The 22,963-nt window shown below is 40.8% G+C and overlaps 1 protein-coding gene across 4 annotated transcripts in view; it reads left to right on the top strand.

Annotated features, from left to right (window-relative positions):
• The window catches only part of dgkg (diacylglycerol kinase, gamma), a 161,611-nt gene that overhangs the window by 54,511 nt on the left and 84,137 nt on the right, over nt 1-22,963 (top strand). For all 4 annotated transcript variants that reach the window (XM_026145634.1, XM_026145635.1, XM_026145632.1 and 1 more), the window contains 11 exons: nt 2,875-3,027; nt 3,465-3,514; nt 3,959-4,033; nt 4,421-4,540; nt 7,832-7,949; nt 8,420-8,508; nt 9,995-10,111; nt 11,228-11,326; nt 14,081-14,191; nt 14,284-14,357; nt 18,026-18,100. In XM_026145634.1, coding sequence (XP_026001419.1) covers nt 2,875-3,027; nt 3,465-3,514; nt 3,959-4,033; nt 4,421-4,540; nt 7,832-7,949; nt 8,420-8,508; nt 9,995-10,111; nt 11,228-11,326; nt 14,081-14,191; nt 14,284-14,357; nt 18,026-18,100 — 1,081 coding nt within the window. The remainder of the gene's footprint in view (nt 1-2,874; nt 3,028-3,464; nt 3,515-3,958; nt 4,034-4,420; nt 4,541-7,831; nt 7,950-8,419; nt 8,509-9,994; nt 10,112-11,227; nt 11,327-14,080; nt 14,192-14,283; nt 14,358-18,025; nt 18,101-22,963) is intronic.

Below are 22,963 nucleotides of genomic sequence, written 5' to 3'. Positions count from 1 at the left end.
GCGTTTGAAAGGTGCGGTAACCACACAAAAGCACACAAACAGATAGGCAGAGAGAGGAGACAGAGAACCAAGGTGGAGAGAGAGAAAAACTGGCAGGAGTACCAGGAGGAGTGAAACCCAAAGAAAAAAAATCTTTTCACACCCAGCAGGTAAACTGAGGGCCACCATCCGACATGATATCCCAAAGGAATCCGATGCAGCTGGAAGACATGATTGGTCATTAGCTAGGCTGTCTCCAGTGTGGATTGCAGTTGGGTAAGGTGATGAAGTGGGCTGCTTTAGAAAACCAGTCAACAACAGTAAGGATGACTGTGTTACATGCTGAGGGGGAAAGGCCGGTGCTGAAGTCCAGGGGTATGTGGGACCAAGGTCACCTGAGCATAGGAACAGGTCAAATGTATAGAGCAAGAAGCCTTGTTTTTGGGACAAACCTGGCAAGTAGACATATATTCCCAGCCATCTTTCTTGAGAGAGGGCCACCAGAAAAGACGGAGGAAGGTTATCATGTGGTCAGTGCAGAGATAGCAAATGAACCTGGCTGTATGCCCCCAGTGGATGATGTGAGCCAGAGGATGGTAAAAACAAATTATAGGTGGTCTGTTACTCTGGTCTGGTTCCTCCTGTTGACCATTATGGATCAGGGAGTCAATCTCCAACATCAGAGTTCCAACAATACAGGAGGGTGGCAGAATCGTAGTCTCCTCTGCCGAGGCATCCGAGGGTAAGAACTGATGGGACAGGACTTCGGGTTTGTCATTCCAGGAGATGGGGCTATAAGTAATGACAAAGTAGAAGTGTGCAAAGAAAAGGCCCCACCTGCCCCGCCAGTATCCCCACCTTTACTGCCAGGCTCCATCTTTTAAACCCAGACCTTCCCACAATGTGGGGCCCGCCCCCTAGTGGGGGCGCAGAGCCATGGCAGGGGCGCGCGGGATGAAAAGGGGGGAAAAAAACAAAACGCTTGGACACTGCTAGCACGGGCGCCTACAGAAACGCAAAGCAGGAGATGAAGCATAGCTGAATGTGTTTCCAAACCAACTTCTTTCTAAGCCAAAGACTAGAAAATATAATGAAGCATATCTTCCCTTTGGCTTCACCTGCACAAGTGCCGAGGTAGGTCTCCCCTGCAGGATTAATTTTCCCTTCGTCGGGAGCACGTGCTGGGCTCTTCAAATCACGGACAAACAGTAACCCACATTCCTGATTTTTAGTTCACAAACACTTGTTGTAATGACTAACTACTCCTGATATTTTGGAGATGTTAGCTCTTTATACAGTAAAGTTACAGTGGGATACAAATAATATCAGGCTGATCCTGCCACAATTTGTTCCCTGGTTCAAATCACGGACAAACAGCATCCAACAGCTGTTTATGTTTTTAAACCCATTTTGCACAGAGAGGCATTTTTTGAAAAATGTATTGATAGCAATGTTGAATATTATTACACAGGAAAAAAACAACTACACGCAAAATAATTACACCGTGACGCCTCTGCCTTTTTAAATGGAGGGACAGTAACTGCGAGTGTATGTAAGCGTGTAAAACCTGAAGATAGTCAGATTAACAGTATTTCGTCTCTATCTGCCATTCTGCAATTCATCTCATGTAAACAATGACGTGCGCACAGCGTGACGTGAAAAAAGGCACATACCTTTGACGTCGTGTGACGAACTCTGTATTCCTCGTCCACACATAAACACAAAAAATGAGTTTTAAAAAAAAAAAATCTCAGTTTTCGGTGATTTGAAACACCATTTACGTGTGGACGAAACAGCTGCGTTTTCAAAAATACCCGCGTAGGTGCGGACGTAGCGTAAAAGAGTTAGTAGTTTATTTTATTACTACCTGTAATTTATTGCAGATTACGTCTATTTGCTTAATTGTTTACTAAATGTTTGAGGTGTGAAATAAACCGCAATGGAGCAAAATATGGGTGTGTGTGGTTGGAGGATGTGTGCGCGCGTGCACATTTTTCTTGTAAAACAAAGGGGGGCCCAGCAAAAGAAGTTTGGGAACCACTGTTTTAACCGGTGAGAACAGACATCAATGAAAATGCCTTTTTTTGCTAATGTACAAGCACTCACCAGCCTGGATGCGCTTGAGATGTTTGACAGGAGATAGATGAATACAACCCAGCTACATGGGCTGTTCTCCACACTCTGTTTCTCCTTCCAAGTCTGCTCGTTGCTCTGAGGAAATGGTGCCGAGACTGGACGTTTTCTTGTGTGCAGGTCCCCGGGATTCGTAGTCCTTCCTCGGATGAAGTTCCCGCATTCAATTGTCCACCCTGATAAACGAAGTCAGTCTATCATTTCATCGACAGAGGCAGCCTCTTCAGCCAATATCCAAAAGTCCACTGAAAAATCATCCATACTCTGCTTACCTTGACGCAGGGAGAAGCTTTGTGTCTCGCCAGCTGAGCTTCCTGCTGAACGAGCCAGTGACAAGAACAGAGTTGAGTCCGCTGAGTCTGTTTATGGCTTGAGCTTGAGCAGGCAGGACTCAACCGCAGACTCAGAATGCAGTTCGGTGAACGCTTTCAATGTTGAAGTAACAGAATAAGCCATGTGTTTAGTGTGTGCTGCAATGTGGAATTGATTTAACTTGAATTGTTTCATCTAGGTGCTGGTAATCCAATTACATCCCCTCACATGGCTTCTGTTGCAGCTGTACAGTGAGGTGTTTTGTCCACCGGTTCTCCACTGTCTCAGGGACATGCACAGTGATTGGGGTTCTCCAAAGTGTCATACGAATGCTTAAATGTATAATTTACTGGTGCTTTTACTGTGTATGCTTAATGAGGAAACTCAGCGGAGTAGAAAGAGTGATGGGTGCTATGAGTAGCTTTGAAAGTTTATGTTGTACATCAACAGAGAGGACCCACTCTGAGAAGCATTTGTCACTGCGGAGGAGCCCATCACCTCAGCGAGCCTCCCCACTGCCGTCACCCCAGGTGGTCTTTCTCAAGGACATTGTCTGCTACCTTTCCCTGCTGGAGAGGGGGACGCCTGAAGACAAGTTGGAGTGTAAGTGACAGTGATGGAAGTGTGTGTGGGTGTGTGGGGAGTATGATAGAGGTGGGAGCAGCTGACATGTGCAGTGTGTGTGGCCTCTAAAGCTAGCCTGCTAGCTCAGGTTGACAGAAAGTAAGTAATAAGGCTATTCCCTCCATCTGGCTGTGTCAACAGTGCCTTAGATACACCACTAACAGCTCCCTCAAAGGGCAGGTCAGTGACATGCTTAAGCCCCGCTGTGCCCAATTGACTTCTTTACTGTCTGTGGCTATAATTGGCACTGACTATCAAGGCTAATCTTCTAATTAGTTCCTTTGCTGCGGTACAGAAGAAGCACTTCTTTAACCCAGTGGCCATCTGGATAGAGTCCAGGAATGAATGTTTCAGCTTCCGAGAGCTACTAATTATCTGAGTCATCATGGGATCTCTGTTCTCTCCTTTCCCTCTAGTCATGTTCCGGCTGTACGACACAGACGGCAATGGGGTCCTGGACAGCTCGGTAAGTGGACTCCATTTGCTTTTGCATCTCCCTCATGTTTCCTCTCCGTCTCTCTCAGCCTCTCCCTGTCTTTCCGTCTCTGTGTTTTGTTCCTTCTCTTTTCACTTTGTACACAGCAGCTCCAAGAATAGTAACCTCGACATTCAGTGACAGCCTTGTGTTTACATAAGATCATCTGTAATGGATCTCTTAAGTTTAATATTAGCCACGTGTCACAGAGATCACATAAACAGACAGATACAGGTTATACAAAGAGGGAAATACATAAAACATTCAGACTTTGTTTTACTTTGCATTTCATGTTCGGAACAATTCCGATAACAATGGCTAAAAAACATGTTCAGGAAAAGACTGGTATTTGCTCTGTGCTTGAAATGAGAAGCTATTCTAAAAGCTAAAATGATAGTTTCTCTGTCCTGTAAGTTATGCTTTGTCTTTACATAGGAGCTGGATCGCATCATTAATCAGATGGTGCATGTGGCAGAGTATCTGGAGTGGGATTCAACAGAACTACGACCGGTGAGCAAACACACTCCCAGTTGCAATAAAGTCTGATGGTGAACAGAAAGAGAAACATCTATTGAGGCCTCTATGCGAATGTCTATGCATCCTTGATGTCTCCCAAAACCTAAGCTGACACCCATAAAGTGGATTTTAATTCCAAAAAGTAAAGTAAAGTTAAGACCCAGTGAGAACATATATCTAATTTTGTACACAATGTATAAAAACCACTTTATCCCACTTTATTCTGAGGTTTTCTGACATTTAGAGGGAATTATTACACTAACTCTGCATTTCAGTTGCGTCATATTTGCCTGATCTAAAATCCACTGTGATGTGCAAAATTACAGACATATGTATCATAGTCAAATACTTATGGGCTGAAGTGTACCTGTGTATCTTTAGATATTGAAAGAGATGATGGAAGAGATCGACTACGACCGAGATGGGACGGTCACCTTAGATGAGTGGATCAGAGGAGGCCTCACCACCATCCCTTTACTTGTCCTGCTGGGCATGGATACGGTATGTGCTTGGAAAAGTGTATGTTTACTTTGTTCTTGCAGTGTTTGAAAGCATTTCTATACTATTCTGGTGTTTTTGTATTGAACTGTAGGGTTCTTACTCACCTACACGAACTGTTAAGGTTTTAGATTTTAGACCAGGGGTCGGCAACCTTTCTGATGATGAGTGCCATCTAAACTTTCCTCAGAAGTCAATGTGCCATATGATTGCATTAGCAATACATTTAATAACGCTCTATATTAACAGTTACACACTATATAGAACAACTTAATAGAATTATATTTGTTTGCAGATGTTGGCAACTATCAGCGAATAGTTATCAGCTATTTTGAAACAAAACAAAGACACTTTTTATCCATAACAGCAAATGAACTGTACAACAGAAAATACAAACGCTATTTATGGTCTCCTCACAACAATGATAAGAAAAATAAACTGGGCCAATATGGCATGTCTGTTAATACAGAGACACACATGTTAATGTGATCTCTGGTCTCCCACTCAGAGACACAGGTCTCTGAGTGTCCAGCATTCAGACGGCTGCCTGAGGACACTCATGTGAGAGAAAATCTGCTCACACAGATATGTAGAGCCAAATACTGTCAATAAGGCCTCTGCAATGTTCTGAAGACAGTTAAACTTGTCAGGTAGTGATGTCCAGCAGGTGAAAATGCAAGCTCCATGAACACGCACAGATATGGATTCCAGCTGCGTTTGTATTTCTGCAAACTTTGACCCCCACAGAGTCAAGGTTTTTATTTCAATCAGCTGCATTTCAATGTCGCATTAACTCAGCCAGTTACTGCGAGACAAATCCAGCTGCTCATTAAAGCTTTCTGGTTTGATCAGTCTCGAGTCTACGAATGCTGATGCTGCGCTGAAGCATTTGAAGTGTCGAAATGTGGAAATTTCAACATCGCTTGAAAAAACTGCCAGCTAGCAACGTCCCTAATTTTTAGCCAATTACAAGTTGAATCTGGTAGTTGGAGTTGTTAGCTAAGATACCGTCATTAAGAAGCGGCACAACTAATCTGTCTATGCAAGCTAATTTGCAATGTGCACCGCTGGCCCGGCCATTTGTTTTTTAATGCACCTTCTCAGATTAATTCACTGCGTGTCGTGCCCAGGGCTGGACTGGGACAAAAAATCGGCCCGGGCATTTTGACTAGAGACCGGCCCACCAGGTAATAAAGTTATAAAGCCTTGGAATGAAAACAAATGCTGTTGTGACAGTGATGTAAAATCTTGTTGGTATATGTATGATTTCTATACATTTTACGTCAGATAAAAACTTTGGTTGTAAGCTTCAGATAATTATTTAATAAAAGCTAGACATTTTAAATGAGAATAAGAAAGAAAAGTATTTCTTTGTGCCCCCTCTCCCTGTTAATGCCCTACCTGGCCCCCTGGCAAAACTTTGCTAGACCCGCCCCTGCACAGTTACCAGCTGTCAGCTACTTAGAAAAGGATCCTGGTGTTATTTATCTCTCAGAAACAGTTCATAACTTCCCTTCAACTCATTCATGTCACCTAAAAGGTAAACCTGTTTCTCCATCACCTGTTCAGCTCTGATGATTCAGTAAGGACATCTCCTGGTTTCATCTTCATGTTTCCCTCTCACCACATATACAAATCGACATCATGACCAGCAGCTTTTACAGCTGTGGCTCCAGCAAACATCAGCTGATGCTAGAAATTAATATTAAACAAATTCTAACAACAGCTGATCAAGCTTAAACGTGCTGCTGTTGTTTAGCGCGACATCCGCTGGGTTCCTCTTTCTGGCGCAAAGTGGGCGATAAAGAAACAAGAGAGAAAAGCCGATCAGCTGATCATTGATCAGTTTCATGATTGAAGTAGCAACAGGAGATGGAGGGGGAAGAATGAGAGAAGAAGAGTCAGCTGCAGCGTGAAGACAGAATAACTCCAGCTTCTTTTCTTTCATTCTAGCTGAAGTACGGGACAAACTGTTTCTTTTCAGCTCAATACGAAACTCGTATTATTTTCTCTGAATACGGGACGATTCCATTTTTTACGGGACGGTTGGCAACTCTACTAACTAACCTTATGAAGTTCACTATCAGAAACATCATAGCACCCACCCAGCTGTATAGAAACTCCGTCATGCTAGCTAGCACGCAGTACGAGTTATTGTAACTGACTGTAAAAAGTCAGCACAACGAAAACTCCACCTAAACTTGGTTTATATCTGACCCAGATAGACTGCAGGTCATAACTTCTTACCTGAAGTTCAGTTCACCTGTTGCCTCAGGTCTCTCCTCCTCCTACCTCCACTTTCCCTCATCCACCTGCTGGCCTCTGTGGAAGCTCCGCCATAGCCACCACCAAACAACCAAGTTATTTTTACACATCTGCCAGCATCTGGCCAATCCACCATCTTTCATTGTTTATACCGTTACTAAAAAATAAAAAAAATAAAATCATAGGCCCATAAAAATGAAAAATCACCATAGTCCCAACAGGCAAATGCCCTCTGGCCAGTCATCAGTTAACCCTTCCCAGGTTTGCCGACCCCTGTTTTAGACTTTTCTCTTTATTGTGTGCACCTGAGTTGCAGATTGTGTAACAGTGTTGCTTTCTGAAATCTAATATATCAAAATAAAGAAAACACATTGTACGTCCTTTGTCAATATCATTACACTACTCTTATTCGTTTCATTACTTTCGAGTTATGAAACGTTACCATAGCTACAGTTCCACACATAAACAAAAATACCGATCATAATGAGGACACACAATCAAAGATGAATCAAAGCAAAGATGAAAAGCAGTCCAAAGAGATCACCACAGTGATTCTCTACAGGTGGAAATGGAGACTACAGTGCTACAAGCCTGACTGCTAATCGCTGCCTTTGTTAAGATCAGATAAATGTAACCACCATAAAAGTTATTCTGAAAGGATGCATTTTCCATAAAGAACAACAAAATTTTTTTGCTCCAGGCTGTTAACGTGTTTTTTTAAGATGCACGTTGGGCATTTTTATATAGGGATTACACAGAGACTGGCTCTCTTTTGGAGCCAGCCTGAAGAGGTCTTTAGAAGATTTGCAGTTTTTGCTACTTCCACACTGGCTTCATTTTTCAGACATGGCCTTTTTCTTTCCTGGTTTTTCTTACAGGAGTATGTATAGATGCTAAATCAGTTATTCAGGAGAGAAAACATGCTGTATATCACTGAAATTAAGTGTTGCTCGAGTTTAGTTGGGATGGTCCTGTTAGGAGAATGAATCGTGTCCTATTTAAATTTTCACTCTTGTTGTGTTGTCCTAGAATGTGCAGGAAGATGGGCAGCATGTTTGGCGTCTCAAGCACTTCAACAAACCAGCCTACTGTAACTACTGCCATACCATGCTGCTCGGAGTGCGCAAACAGGGCCTCTGCTGCTCCTGTGAGTCTCTGCACCTTCCAACGTCTCCTTGTTGGTCTTTCTGCTTTTGCGTCTCCTGGTGTCCATTATTCTCCTGCTCTGACTTCCTCCTCTCAGCGTCACTGTCACTATGTCAGACTGAAATTTAGGCCGTTTATCGTGCCTGAGTGTGTCTGAGTCAGTGTTGTTTTCGATTAAAAGTCCTCACAGGCAGCATTAAAAACGCATTAATGATGTCATTATGTGTAATTTCATTACTGAATTCTCCCATGTAGGAACCGCTTCTGAAGGGCTGATGTTATTGTCACTGTTGATTGCAAGCACTTATAGATTGAAATGATCTTCAGTGTAATTAACTTCTTATTAAATTCCCTGCCAGTCATGTTTTCAGTTGGAGTTACTGGACAAGACAAATAGGTTTAAGAAAGATTGTTTAACAATTCTGCAGCTTGTTTATGATATAAAGTAATTTTACCCTTGTTTTTTTTTAGTATGCAAATACACAGTACATGAACGCTGTGTGTCCAAAGACATCGCTGCCTGCATCAGCACCTACGCCAAGTCACGCAGACACACCAACGTAAGTACAATCAAAGGGTTCATTCTGCACACAGTGTTGCTGCTGGGTAATGAGACGGGAATACCGAGCAGCCTGTTGAGCAGATTCCTGCTGGCTCGTGGTCTCTTTTAAAAGAGCAGCGAGGATCATGGGATTGCCTTTGAGGTCATGTAAGGTTCTCTGTGTTTTAGCACTGACACGCTGAAGCAGTTGAGAATGATTACACTGACTCGGGTCACATGTTGATTATGCTTTGTAGAGCACATTTCCTTCCTTTTGGACTTATTAGAGCTTCATTGTAGCCTCGAGCAAAGTCTCTCTCTAATTATTAACTTAATATATTGGATTACCGATGAACTGTTTTGGTAATCTGTTTTTTATTTCCACTGTGAGCGCGTATTTTGTTTTCTCCATTTCAAAACTTTTGAACTGGAAAGGACTTTTCAGATCTGACATCTCTGAAATTGTTTGGCAAACCTCTGCTGACCATTGCGTCTACGAAACTCTGCCTCTCTAAGATGTTCTTTTTCTACCTCTTTGTGTTACTGACCTGTTGCCAGTTAACCTAATTCACTGCATACTGTTCCTCCAGTTGTTTCTTTTTAGTGCAACCTACTAATCCAGCTTTTTCTAATTTACGCAATTTCCTTAGAGATTATTAAAGTATTCTGATTCTAATTTTCTTCGACCCAATGAGAGTTCTCTTGAGAAACATTGTTGTTCAAATTGAGTTTTTAATGGCATGAATTTTTATTTTTAATTAAATGAATGAACTTTTTCTTTAAATTGTACATTTTCTGGGTTTAAACATTTGATATGTTGTCAGTGCTCTGTGGTGAATAGAAATAATGAAATGAAATAAATAAAATGAAATTTGCAAAAATTGATAATAGCTTTTACAAGATTAAAAAAAATATCTTACTTCATATCATACTCACCTTATAGGACTTCAGTGACTGTATAATTTTGTGCAACTCATTTCCTCGTATCTCTACAGCAGAGATGACTAATAGAACAGCAATAAGCACATGAATGGGAAGTATAATTGACTGAAGTGCTTTGAAAAAAAATCTACAGATAGATACTGAATAGCAAACGTGACTATTAGTGGCAACTGTAAAACCGCTGTTATCAGAGCTTTGCTGAGGTAACAAAACAAGTTTGTAATATGTGCAACAAGGTTTCAGCAAAATTCTTGAGGCTAGCAGAGATGCTTTTGCCTTTTAGCTTAGAAAATGTGCCTCATCTGTTAGTGTTATTACTGTTGCTCTATTCATGCATGTTTTCTCTTTAGATAAGCAGTGCTGGGGAGTACCAGCATTTCATAGCTGCTTTACATTTACTAGATTTTGAAACCAGTTCTGCAATATTTTTAAAAGGTGTTCAGCAATATTTGTGAAATAAAATATGAATGAATTTGAACTAACAGCATGCACCATTGAATACAAAATTGAAAAGCATTAAATACTTGAATAAAAAATGTCCCGTTCTCCTGTTGTTTCTCTAGGCTATGCAGCATGTATGGATGGAGGGTAACTCTCCTACCAAGTGCGACCGCTGTCACAGAAGCATCAAATGTTACCAGGGCCTCACTGGCCTGCACTGCGTCTGGTGTCAGATCACTGTGAGTCGCTGCCTTATATAAACTCAGATGAACGATTAACAGGAAACATTAATCTCTAGAAGTACACAGCAGTGTCAACACTGCCATACAGAGGAAGACAGCAGTAGATATAGACAAAGATGAAGACGAGGGAAAGGCTGCTTAGCTAAAGTGAAAGCAAAGTAAGCTCTAAAGCCTTAAGAACATGGATGACAGTTCCTTAAATAGAAAAAACGAAGAAAATGAAGAACATAATTCAATTAAAGAAACGTTTGCACAGCCTAAATAGATATTTTAAGCCAGGTTAGATAGTTTTAAGTGTTTGTGTTACTGTTGTCCTCTATTCCCTGTTCCTTTATAAAACAGTTTTTTACTCATTTTTTACGTGTTTGTGCAAATTTATTGTCTGACTTGCAAAAAGCTAGCAAGAGAAAGGTGGTATTTAAGGCTATTTTTACCTTCACTTGGTGTACTTAATAATCAAAATCATATATATTTTATTACCAGATGATAATTATTGATTGATCAGTCACTCTAATAGTGTAACTGGAGATGCATGTGTATACAGGTATCTATATACTGATGGGAGTTTTATCCATAATAACATAAAGCTAAATATTAGTATAGTGTTATTAAAAGCAGTAATTATTTTAGCAGTGAAACTAATTAAAGTATCTGAAGTACAGCTTGTACTGAGTAACCCCATGTACATTACTTCTCTTAGTATATACCTAATCCTTCTGCAAACTACTATCAGACAAACCACAACATAACTGAAACTGTAATGTCTCCATAATGTGATACATGAATACACAGACCTTCATATATATTTTACTTGTCATTGCACTTCAGATCCTCTAGGTGTCAGTGCTGACTTTGAATTTTCATGACTATCAAAAACCCACAGCCAAAGCTCTCACAAATCTCTTGTATCAGTATTAAAGACATCTTGCTCAGAAATACAAAGTGATAGCTTATTGATTGGTCCTATATGACCTGTCAAACAGTCAATACAGCCCATTAGTGAGAATGCCCTCAGAAGAATAGCTTTTCGTACTGGTAGTGTTTAACAGACTCAGTCTCACAGATGGATGACGCCCACAGTTCTTATGTTTCTGGCTTTCCTCTCTGTTGTAGCTCCATAATAAGTGTGCATCTAATGTGAAGCCAGAGTGTGATGGAGGAGCCTTGAGGGACCACACTCTGTTGCCCTCGTACATCTGCCCTGTCGTCTTGGTAAGAATGCATTCCTCTGTACGAGAGCGTGCATACAGCAAAAACTCAAATAGTTTTAATTCACCAGTTTAACATTTATTGGACTCTTTAAAAATCAATTTAACAAAAAATATGTGGTCAGAGTTTAGAAGTTTGGAGAAGTTGCTGCAGTTCTGTAGGTAAAAACAGACCTACTCCATAAGGGTGAGATCAAGCATTTCAAGGTTCAAGGTTCTTTATTATTTGTCACATGCATAGTTATACAAGTATAACACACAGTGAAATGTAGCCTGACACGCTCCTCGACATGTGCAAAAATTGGGGGGGGGGGGTGTAGAGGAAGAACATCATATATATACATATATATATATATATATATATACACATATAGTATATACACTGGGTGAATGTGCAGTAGTAGCAGCAAGCAGGTGAATTCTGTACATTAATATGAATAGATATCTGACTATTTTACAGGATAGACAATATAAACATATTTAAAATTAAAGGAATTGAAATGTGCATTGTTCCTTGGTTTAGTGTCTGGAAGAGTCCTGTCTCAGTCAATTATAGATGATGTGAGAGGGCGGGTGTGTGTGTTTAGGGCACGGATGGCTTGGGGATAGAAGCTCCTCTTGAGTCTCTCTGTCCTTGCCCGGAAGATGCGGATCAACGCATTTGATCAAGCATTTGCGGGTGGCTGTTGCTCAGGAGGTAGAGCAGGTCACTTACTGATCGGAAGGTTTGTGGTTCGATCCTTGGCACCTCCAGTCTGTATGCCAAGTATCCTTGGGCAAGATACTAACCCCAAGTTTCTCTCCGATGCATCCATCGGAGTGTGAATGTCATTAGAAAAGCTCAGTTTAGAGTCAGCACTTGTGAGAATGGGTGTGATTGGGTGTTGTATACAGCACTTTGAGTGCTCCAGGAGAGTAGAAAAGCGCTATATAAGAATCAGTGCATTTGACGTGCAGCTACAGAGTACATTTAAGGAAAACTCTGTGATGCATTCATTTACCTCATTTGGTCAGGTATCAGTTTATCAATTCATAACTTTTAGGTATTTATTTTTCTGTTGATATTGTGTCTCTCGCTCTTAAAGTAAAACTACCTTAAAAATGAGAGATTTACCTTTATGTAATCACCCATTTACAGACATAAACTCTCTCTAAATACAAGTAGTTAGATGTAATGTCACCACAGTGATGTCACCCATTGTGACATTCCCCGTTCTAGTTTTGAAAGGTTACTGCACATCCACTGGTATCCCGACACCAGACAGGAGGCAAGTGTGACAGGAATAATGAGTTAATGCTGATATAATGCTCGGCCATTATACATTTGCTATGTATGGCTATGCAACTATTTCATGTTCTGTGTGAAATGACTGAATGTTTCCTAAAAACCTCCCTGTGGAGGTTCTGGAAGGTTAATCAAAGGAAGTCAGTGTTAAACGTGACAAATCGTTATTTATAAAACTTCCTTTTGTCACCGCATGGCCGAGTTACAACCTCCAAACACGTTCGTCTTTTTCACAATCAGCAAATATTATTAAAAGCAGTGATTGTTTTAGTGGTGAAAACAATTATTGGAGTATTTTTATGCTCCTCACTTTTTAATTTCTCACACAAATCCATAAGTGACAAACTGATACATATCAAGCTTGAGTGCCAGAGCACTTTCTGGAATCTGCTGAAGCCACTCTTCCAGTTTCAGGGTTAAAGCTTCTAATGATCACCACATCTATCACATCTGTAAACATCTGCTCCTGTCAGCCACCACTTGTTTGTCCAGCAACTGCTTGTCTGGAGCTCAAAGTCCTACAGCACCTTAGCCCTGATGTTCCCAACTACCTTTGGTGGTGTCTCCTATCAGGAGTTGGGGACTTCTAAGTCCCCATGTGGCACAGATATTCACGCACACTATCTCAGCCGCTTGGTCGCACCTTTCAGTGTACACTACCCCAGCTTGAATCTTAGGTCCTCGAGAGCATCTGCAGTTTGTGCCCTGACTGTATGATAGACTCCTGCATCTGTGAATCTGGTGCTGAGGGCCAGTTCTTATAAGAACAGGAAAGAACAGAGGCTCTGAATATATTCTGCCATGATCAGAGCCTCTGTTCTTTCCTTTACTTCGGTTCTTTTCGTGCCACTGGTAGAATTTCTTGATGTCAGCTTTTTCCTCTGTCTGTTGATGGTACATCCCATGCAGAGGCTTGGTCTTCCATCATAGTTCTTTCTTCCTTTTCCTTATCACCATCTGTCTTTTGCTGTCTGAGGCACTCTTGGAGCAGCTCATCTTTGGGGGCTATCATCCTGCTGTATTCATAGGTGCTTATTTTTTTGCTGCTGAGTTGTAACTGACACTCAATAATCTTCGCCCTCCTACTGTCTGTTGCTCATAGAGCCTCAGGGTGCTGGACTTCAGCTGGAGACCTGTACATTCTGAGGAGTTGTTGCATCTCGACATAAGGAGCATCTGTCTCCTGTGGACAGTTTATTATTCCAGTATGGTATCTGATGACTGTTCGGTGAATGGCATGCCGTAATTGGAATCAGAATCCTGTGCTATTATTCCAAAGACACTAATGTTGCCACTGCGCTATCCAGCTGCTTTTTCATGGACTTGGACATTTAATTTGTATTTTGTTTTTAGTTTTTTTAGAGACAGGTCGTACAGACTAGGTTAGGTACATTTGTCATTTTACAACTAAAATTTAATTTAATTTAATGAATGTGACCTGTACACAGTCAATCACTTCACCTTCATTCTCAGGACCGTCATTCTGGGGTGAAGCGAGGGGAGGGGGAATCACCTCCCAGCACCAGCCCTGATGACACCAATCAGACTTTTAAATTCTCCCCTGGAGATGGACAAGCACTCCAGGTATGCTGGCCGCTCACTCTGCACCTGTCATTTCTGCATGATGCAAATAAAGCTGGTTAGCAGCTACCTGAATCTGTCCTTCCTCTATCCAGATAACTCCGCTTCCAGGCACTCACCCACTCCTGGTTTTGGTCAATCTCAAGAGTGGAGGGAGACAGGGGGAGCGGTAAGTTACTCTCACCCACAGGTCGACTCTCGCTTACCTCTTCGATTTAATAGACAGAGGTTATAAATCTCATTTGACATTTGAGATAAATAGTTAATATTTCATTAATCAAACATAAATTCATTATCATTATTCTTTTATTAAATGGAGTAAAATCTGAGGTATGTAATAGTCAGTTATTCCATTTAAAAACTAAACACTAAACAGAAATGAATCTGTCCCCTGCTGTGGCAAAGAGGACCCAAATGCAAGACTCGCAGACAAAGCAAAGTAAATTTCAAAAAATTTTAAGCACACAAAGTAACAAACGCAGACACTCTAGGACTGAAGGGAGACTGAAGCAGAAATCAAGAAATCAATCAAAATGATGAGACAGGTGGAAGTAAAACTGAAGGAAAAGCTCAAAAGACGGCAGAGGCATAAACAGGCATATACATGAATTCAATTACATTAATGCAACAAACATGCTCAGTAATTGCCAAACACATAAATGCCAACACTCGAGGAAGCTGGAGGTTAAAATTCCCGAGGAAATGCTTTAACAATGATCTGTATAAATAAAATGAGACGAGTGAAAAGTTACTTCATTAACACCAGTTTTCTTTGTTTTTCTTTAAACTAAGTTTATGACATACCTCTAAAGAAAACATCTGGCCCACGAGTTATCAGCTATAGTGACTAACTTGGCTTTCCTATAACACACAAGCACCCACTACAGCAAGTGTAGAACTTACCCACAGTGCATTTACTGCTCATAGCTTAGAGGGCTCTGTTAAATCAACCCCATCATTGAACAAGACAAAAGTGTACCACACCTGGTGCATGGACATTTGTTACCTAAGCACCTCCCACTAATAATCCTGCTATTCTCAGGTCTATTCTCACTGTTCTTCTAGCAACCTGGGAATTCCATTATATTACAGGAGCTATACTGAACTGAGACACAAAGAAGTAAATACAAAACAATGCACAAAATGTAAATCATCAACGTGTAGTGGATAATTTCTAATAGGACAGTAATTTTAGGTTCTTATCCATACACTTCTGGTTGGGAGGTTTATTCTGCTGTCATATGTTATATTATAGTGTTTCATGTTCGCATTAAACATGTCCAGAGTTTCACATAATGAAAGAATAAGGGGACAGTTGTCTCAAAGAAGCTAAAACAGCTTGTTTCAGACACTACATGAATCATGGGGTCTCCCCCTAAAACTTTGATGTTTTATGATGTTTCTATTACAACATGATGACGTCCGGCTGTTAAGGCATAATTGTGATGTTGTAGGGTGTTAGACTGAGAAAATAAATAATGTGATTTACAACTCTGTCCTTATGATATATTATTTGATATAGTTTCTTGGAATCTTTCTTTCAAGGTGAACCAACCCAAATTCTCATGTCCCTAAAGGCCTAATGTATTGTTTCGAAGTTTGAAGACGATCAACCTTGACCGACCTTGGCCCCATTTTCACCTAGATATGATTAGCTTGAGGTGTTTTTGGTAACTACTGCCAGGCAAAGTTTGAAAATTATATTTTGAAAACTGTGGACAGCAGGCTGCTATCAAACAGACAGAACCTTCGGGGGAGAAAAGGAACTACTCTAGCATTATCTAATCTGGAAAAGATGACAAGAAGAAGGACAGGAAGGACCCCTTTATTTGCATACTAAATACAACATGGATCTGGTGGCCTCATATGCATGGACAAATTAGTTACACTCAAAGACTCCCGAGTTGAAATCCATAGAATGATTCCTCAAGAGCAAAATGGTAAAAAAAAAAAAAAAAAAAAAGAACTTCTAGGAGGAAAAAAGGCTTTTTAAAACTTTACTTTGGGGCAAAGTCAGCTAACCTCTTCAGCATTCCTCTTTTTTTTTTCTTTCAATTGGAACTGGCCGAGATAAGCCCCAGCCTACAGTGACCCTGAATTAGATAAGCAGTTAAGACGAATGTGATTTGACAGGTGATTCTATACATCCTTTCTATGTCCCACATCCAATGAAATGAAAGCTAATTTACATTAGCAGGATGCTGAGACTAAAATCAGCTTTGATTCAAGCTTTTTTGGAGCCATTATGAGAAAATGACAGTATTTTTACTTATGCCAAAGAGGGCGCCAACATTTCTTCACCTCCCTGCCAACGCTCTGAATGCTGTCATTTAAAGAGGAAGAGATACAAGCTTTAAATTCATGTCTCCATTGTCTCATTGTACCCCACCTAACTCACAAAAGCCTGTGGCTCTCCCCCAGTTTGATACATTACCATAGCAACGCACTCTTTTGTTACAATTAGAAAGGAAATTATTATCTATTAATAGAACAAATAAACAGTTTAAGCAGGAAACCAGAGACAGAGGCTGCTATTTATGTCTGAGTTCAGTTTCATCTTTATTATGAGTGATGACTGCAAGCGCTGCACGAGTTGTAAAAGCTTCTCTTCTACCCAGAGACGTGTCAACAGATAGGATAGAGAGCTTAGGCACTTATTCACTAGCTGATATAAATATACTGGTACACTCAGTAGAAGGATATTAGAAGCCTGTAAAACTGGTTTTACGGCACACATGAACATGTTGGCGAAGGCTTTAATGAACACTTTACGTAATATCCACGAGGTTGCATGAAGCTGCCTTGTCAATGAGCAGCTCACTGAAAACGCTTGTGAACACAAAAAGATGACTGTCCAAATGAAGGGCATGCAAAAAAAACCCTGTACCTTTCCTGCAGAACATGGGACACCGATTCAGAGCAATCAGATGTGTGTGGAGGTTGCAGAAGTCATATAACATTCTAAGTTAAATACATGTTGTCATGACTTTTATATCACCTCGATTGTATACCATTACATAAAAGTGAAAACTTGAGATCTTCATATCATACACATTTGTTGACAAACGAATGATGTGCATGCATTTTGTAACTCTAAAAACCTATGAAAGATTCTTATGAAAAACAGTAAATATATATATAGATATATATGAATGCAGCTGTCCCAGCAGAGTTATACTCGACTAAGCTACACTAAGGCAAAAAGTTTACACTCATTAGGGAAACGTGGTGATTTTGTGGCAACATCATGCAGTTCATTTACATTTTTATTTATTTAGAACAACCACAGTGAGTGAGCACATGGCAACAGTGGGAAGGAATAACATTATTTTAAATAAGAAGACCATAGAAGACCACCTACAACAAACATGACAAAATACAAACTACAGGAAAGACGAGACAGACGTTAATGACATGTAGCAGTGCATATAAACACATGGGGAATGAGAAGACGAAAGCCAGTAAAAAAAATCTTAAGACCAATGGCCCGATTGGTTTCACACGCCAGACCATGTGTGCAATTTCTAAATGTGGTAATCGGGCTTATGGGCCTGATCATTGATGGTTTTCAATTAATTCGTAGGGCATGAGAATTTATGAAAGAACCAAGCTGATAAAATGTCTTTAGGTAGTCTTTGTGTTTGTTTTGCTGTTCAAAATCTGGTATCCCTGACAGATTGCATCCACGAATTTATAGACCAATGCAGCAGCACGTGGCACACCGCAGACCTGCAAAATTCTTGTATTTCATAATCTGTGTAATTTGAGCACTCATATAAGCCTGATGTGTAATTACCATATTAACACTATAAACTGTCCTCCTTCTTTCCTCTTCAGGGTACTTAGGAAGTTCAGGTACCTGCTAAACCCGAGGCAGGTGTACAGTCTGGATCAAGGAGGGCCGATGGTAGGGTAAGTCTGCTGTGTTCATCTCTCTTTCCTTTGCAGTGGTAGTGGCTAGGTGAAGTTGCAGTAAATTGTGAACCCTTAATGACTTAAAAAATGAGCTGACTCAAGTTCTAAGATAAAGACTACCCAATTAAATAAAACAAAGACACTACGTGGGATGTTAATTTATTGAGGAGAAGTATGCTGTATTACATGTGTGTGAGGGAAAAACCATGTGAACCTTTGGGTGACCCCTTTTCTATTGAGATTCTTTTCATAGATAGACATTTTCCTCTGGTACAATTTGGAATTAATTGTTCTGCACATGATGACAAGCTGTCCTGGCACAGGTGGCAGCAAACACAAACCATGATGCTACCACCACCGTGTTTCACAGATGGAATAAGGTGCTGATACTGGATTACAGTTTTTTTTTCTTGTCCCAAACAGAATATCATTCATTTTAACCAGAAAGTTTTTTGTTTTTGTTTTATTCATGAATTTCGTAGTTTCCTGGGGCTATACTATTTGGAATTAACATGTTCCCCTTGTGCTTTGTGTGGATTTTGTGCATGACAAGCAAGTCAGCTTAATTGGGGATTCTAAGCTATGTGAGAATCTGAGGCTGTCTGTCTCACAGTGTTAGCCCTGTGATGGGCTCTCAACATTATGCCCCATGTCAGAAAGGATATGCTTTAGTGCCTAAAACCAGCACCAGCCCATTAGAGCATACCAACAAAAGAGAAACAATTAAACTCCTATTTTTTCAGCCGACATGATAGTTTGAACTAAAGCTAGTAGTATCCTCTGTTTTTGGGCTGAGTCAGGAGTTTATATTTCAGGATAAAAAGAGCATCATGAATATAAAATAGAAACATAAATTGTTCAGTCAGAGCGCTGTGCTGGGAGACCACCTCCTCCTGTCATGTTAGACTAACCTGCTGGAGGTCAGTGAAGGGGAATGGGGACACTGCGTTACTGCCGCGCTGTGCATTTGACCTCTTGACACTCACATGCGTTCCTGCATACGTCAGAGCTGAGCACAACATGTACTTTGAAATGAATTCTGTTGGGCCCCCTTGTTCATTGGAAGAAGAAAAAAAATGCCCTTATACAGCAGCACAAGGGCCATGAATGCTTTACCTTGAAGGTGAAGTGACTTCACCATCCTTTCACATCCATTTGTATGAGGCTCTCTGCTCCCTTTTCTGTTACTGTCTCTGCCTCTCTCTCAGTCACGACAAGCAAAGTTGCTGCCCTCGAGAGCCCATTGTAAGAAAAGAGACCCGATGACGCACACGGGTCTTTGGGGAGAATGCTGTAGATGGTACACGCTGCATCAAACACAGACACTGTGATACACTGATGTGATGCTGGACTCTAGAAAAGATATCAAAACGCTGATCTTGTTTTGTAGTATCTGTACTGTCAGTATACACTGTAGCTTACAGTTTAGTACTGCAACGTTCTGAACTAATCAGAGATTTTATTGAATAAAAGTATCTTCAAATGGTTGATTCAAAGGCATTACATCAGTTTTGTTTGCCACTGCATTTTCCAAATAAGATATGGACAAGACATATAATTGCTACACATGACACAAACAAAAAAAGAAAGCCCCAGTGTCTGTCTGCACAGCCATGGCAATGCTGGGGGGGGGGGTTTTTATGTTTTTTTGAAGGAAAAAAAGGAAGTGACCATATTTGGAAATAACTGGGCTGCTAGGTTATTAGCCAATGCTAGCAAAGCTAGTTGGTAAGGTGCATCCACAAACTCTGAAGGTACAGCACACAGAGTAGCGGTTTTCGATACGGGCGACACGGGCGGTTGCCCGGGGCGGCATAGTGGTGGGGGGCGGCATCACGTGCACCAGCAAAAAAAAAAAAAAAAAAAGATTGCTCGTACTCATGCTGCCCCGACACCAGCCAGCACATATTGGGAACAGCATAGGCACCGATCGGCTTTTCTATCGCCCATTTGCTGGGCGTAAGGGCGCCCTTCGTTTGTGAGGTGCGCCTGCTGCTTGTTGCACAGGGAGGAGAGGGCGGGGCGGGGGGATTCTCTGATTGGCTGGAGCTCGCAAAATAAAATAAAATAAAAACAAAACAACAAACACAAAAACACCAGACGTTATGATACAGACTTATAATTTGCACCGGTGTTTTTTCGAAATTCTATACGCGAAAAGTGAGTGCGAGAGCCCTCGGTGCGCCTGCTTGCTGCCAAAGTCAAAGTAAACTTTATTGTCATCTCCGCTACATACAGTCCAGTATATAGAGAGACGAGACGACGAGGCTCCAGTTACAGCAGTGCAAGAAAACAAACAATAAATATAAGAACAGTAAGAAAATAAACATACACTTTAGGACTCAGGGTAAAGGGATCAATAACAATTTGAAATTTGAAATTTACAGTTTGATGATTTAAAGTCTCACACACAAGCCGTCGAAAGGGGAGGGGGGCCGGCTGCTTCCAAATAGAGCACATTTCATTCACAGTGTTGTAAATCCAAGCCCATTATGTGTTCATGATTTGAATCCTGGGTTGTGCAAAATCCCAGAAATGCACCTTTGACAAAGTGAATCTGTGAACTGAGGTGTAGGTGTGTTAGATCATGTTGTGGTGATCCTCGAGTTGGGGGACTTATGTTCATACTGAAGTGCAAAATTAAAACCGATGGAAGATGGTCAAGAAAAGTTCGAAGCCATCAGGTGCTCAGTTTAGAAAAATTATAAAAGAAGAGGAGGAGAAACGAGCAAAAGATACAGGTAAGCAGATGTCATTGGATAATGGCAGGTCATCCTGAAACAATCAGAATCAGAATACTTTATTTATCCCTAAGGAAATTATGTGGGTTACAGTTGCTCTAAGAAGAAATGTTAAAAATAGTAACAGTAACAGACTAAACTCCAAACAATACATTATGCTACAGATTTTAATATTAATATGTGTCCTGTTCTCATTGTATGACGTACTATGATGGCCATTTGCATACTATGCATACTCTCTCTCTCTTCATATGTGTGTGTGTGTGTGTGTGTGTGTGTGTGTGTGTGTGTGTGTGTGTGTGTGTGTGTGTGTGTGTGTGTGTGTGTGTTTCCCTTGTAAAATTCAGTATGGCTCCAACAACAGTTTTATGTTAATGTACAATCCTTAATATGTTTTATGTGTGTGTGTGTGGCCTCTGTAAAATTTGGTGTTTTAACTTTGGAGCCAGCCTCAAGTGGCCATTAGAGGAACTGCAGGTTTTGCGGGTGGCTTAATTTTTCAGCCCCTGAGGTTTTTTTTTCTTCAGGATAATCCTTTATTAACTTGGTCTGTTGTCTGGGTCACACAAGAGGACATCATATTTAGAAGACTGTACCATAAAATTGCTCCCAAAAGCACCAACTAAACATGGTTAAGAGCACCAGTTCAGCGTCTCAAATTGGTGGTGAAGAGACAAATATCTGCTGCTTCTGCTGCTGCCCGTGTCAGCAGAATTAATAATATTTAAACAGGCGCCTTGTCAAATGTTCCAACATAGCTATGGAGAGTGAAATTAGCTATATGTATAAATTATCTGTATTTCTTTTTACCAGACTGTAAACATGCCTTTATGTTGTTAAATTTAGCCTTTTAACAGCAGTGTATTTTATACTGTATATAAAAGATGGATTTGGCATCACATTATCCATTGTTTTAGACTCATTTTGAAGCCTAAGCATCAGTGTTTTGGCCACCAGCATGTTGGTTATACGGAGCCTGAAGTGACCATATTCAGACTAAAGGGTTGATTACTAACTAATCAGTGGTCGCATGCTTAGCAAGCTGCATTCATAAACTGTATAAGTATTAAGCACAGACACACATGGCAATAGACATTTTGCCCTTTCAGGGCCCCTGTATTGAGTTTCTATCTGCAAACTGACTTGGGCTTGCTCAAAGAAAACCTGCTGGGCCCAGTCTAAACTGGAAATGGTCTGGGCCCTGTACAGTTCCTTCCACTGATATTATGATATATTATAATATTTGTGGCTAAGAACATTGCCTTGTAAGTTCCACTTACAGTAATTATGTAACTTTTAATAACAAACTCCTCTGCCTGCTCAACTCAGCCTCAGTCCTTTTTCCTCAGTGCAGGGATCTGTCTTAAATGAGGTCATATGACTGTCCTGTGCAGCGGGAGATCTGTGCCGATGCTGCTAAAAGGGTGAAAGAGGCCCTACATTGAAAATAAACACACAGGGTCTGTTGTCACATAGAGGGTTAACTCACTGCCAGCTGAACTCCACAACTGTTACCATGGGCTCCTTAGCAACACTCACAGCAGGCATTGAAATGAGGGGGTAGATTTCTCTGAGTGATGTGTTTAGGGAACGCGATTAGCTTGCTGTACTTACATTTCATGTCATTGCACATAATATGTCAACCTCCATGTATTATTTGTTGATGCACCAGCTTCCTTTAAGACATCATGCATAAATCAAACGGAAGATTTTAAATAGGTTTTGGTTAGATGTGAATGCATATTGGTGTTGTTTCTCTATATAGCCCTTAGGGGGTGCTGTTTGCCTTGTGGCTTCTGTGCCTTGTTATAAGGTCTAGAAATAAACATACCACCTACTTTGATTCTGGGGAGGCAGTAACATAAGGGTAAGGCAGGCAGGTTGGTTGTTTCAGGTACCAGAGAGGCATGAAATCTAATCCAGAAGGAACAGCTGGATTATAGATCCATTAGTAGGAAGAGTTGCCAGGTGCCAAAACACAACAGGGCACAACAGCTTATATATTCCGAGGTTCTCTCTATGTTATTGGCTGTTGGTACCCCTGTTGTGTTGGCAGGCTCCTTCCATTCTTGAGAATGCAGGAGCTTTTTCATTTTCCACATAGACCAAAAGTCAAAAC

This window comes from Astatotilapia calliptera, chromosome 16 (genome assembly GCF_900246225.1).
Source record: "Astatotilapia calliptera chromosome 16, fAstCal1.2, whole genome shotgun sequence".
NCBI lineage: Eukaryota > Metazoa > Chordata > Actinopteri > Cichliformes > Cichlidae > Astatotilapia > Astatotilapia calliptera.
The sequence above is the reverse complement of the archived record's forward strand: the minus strand, read 5'-3'. Positions and strand labels throughout refer to the sequence as shown.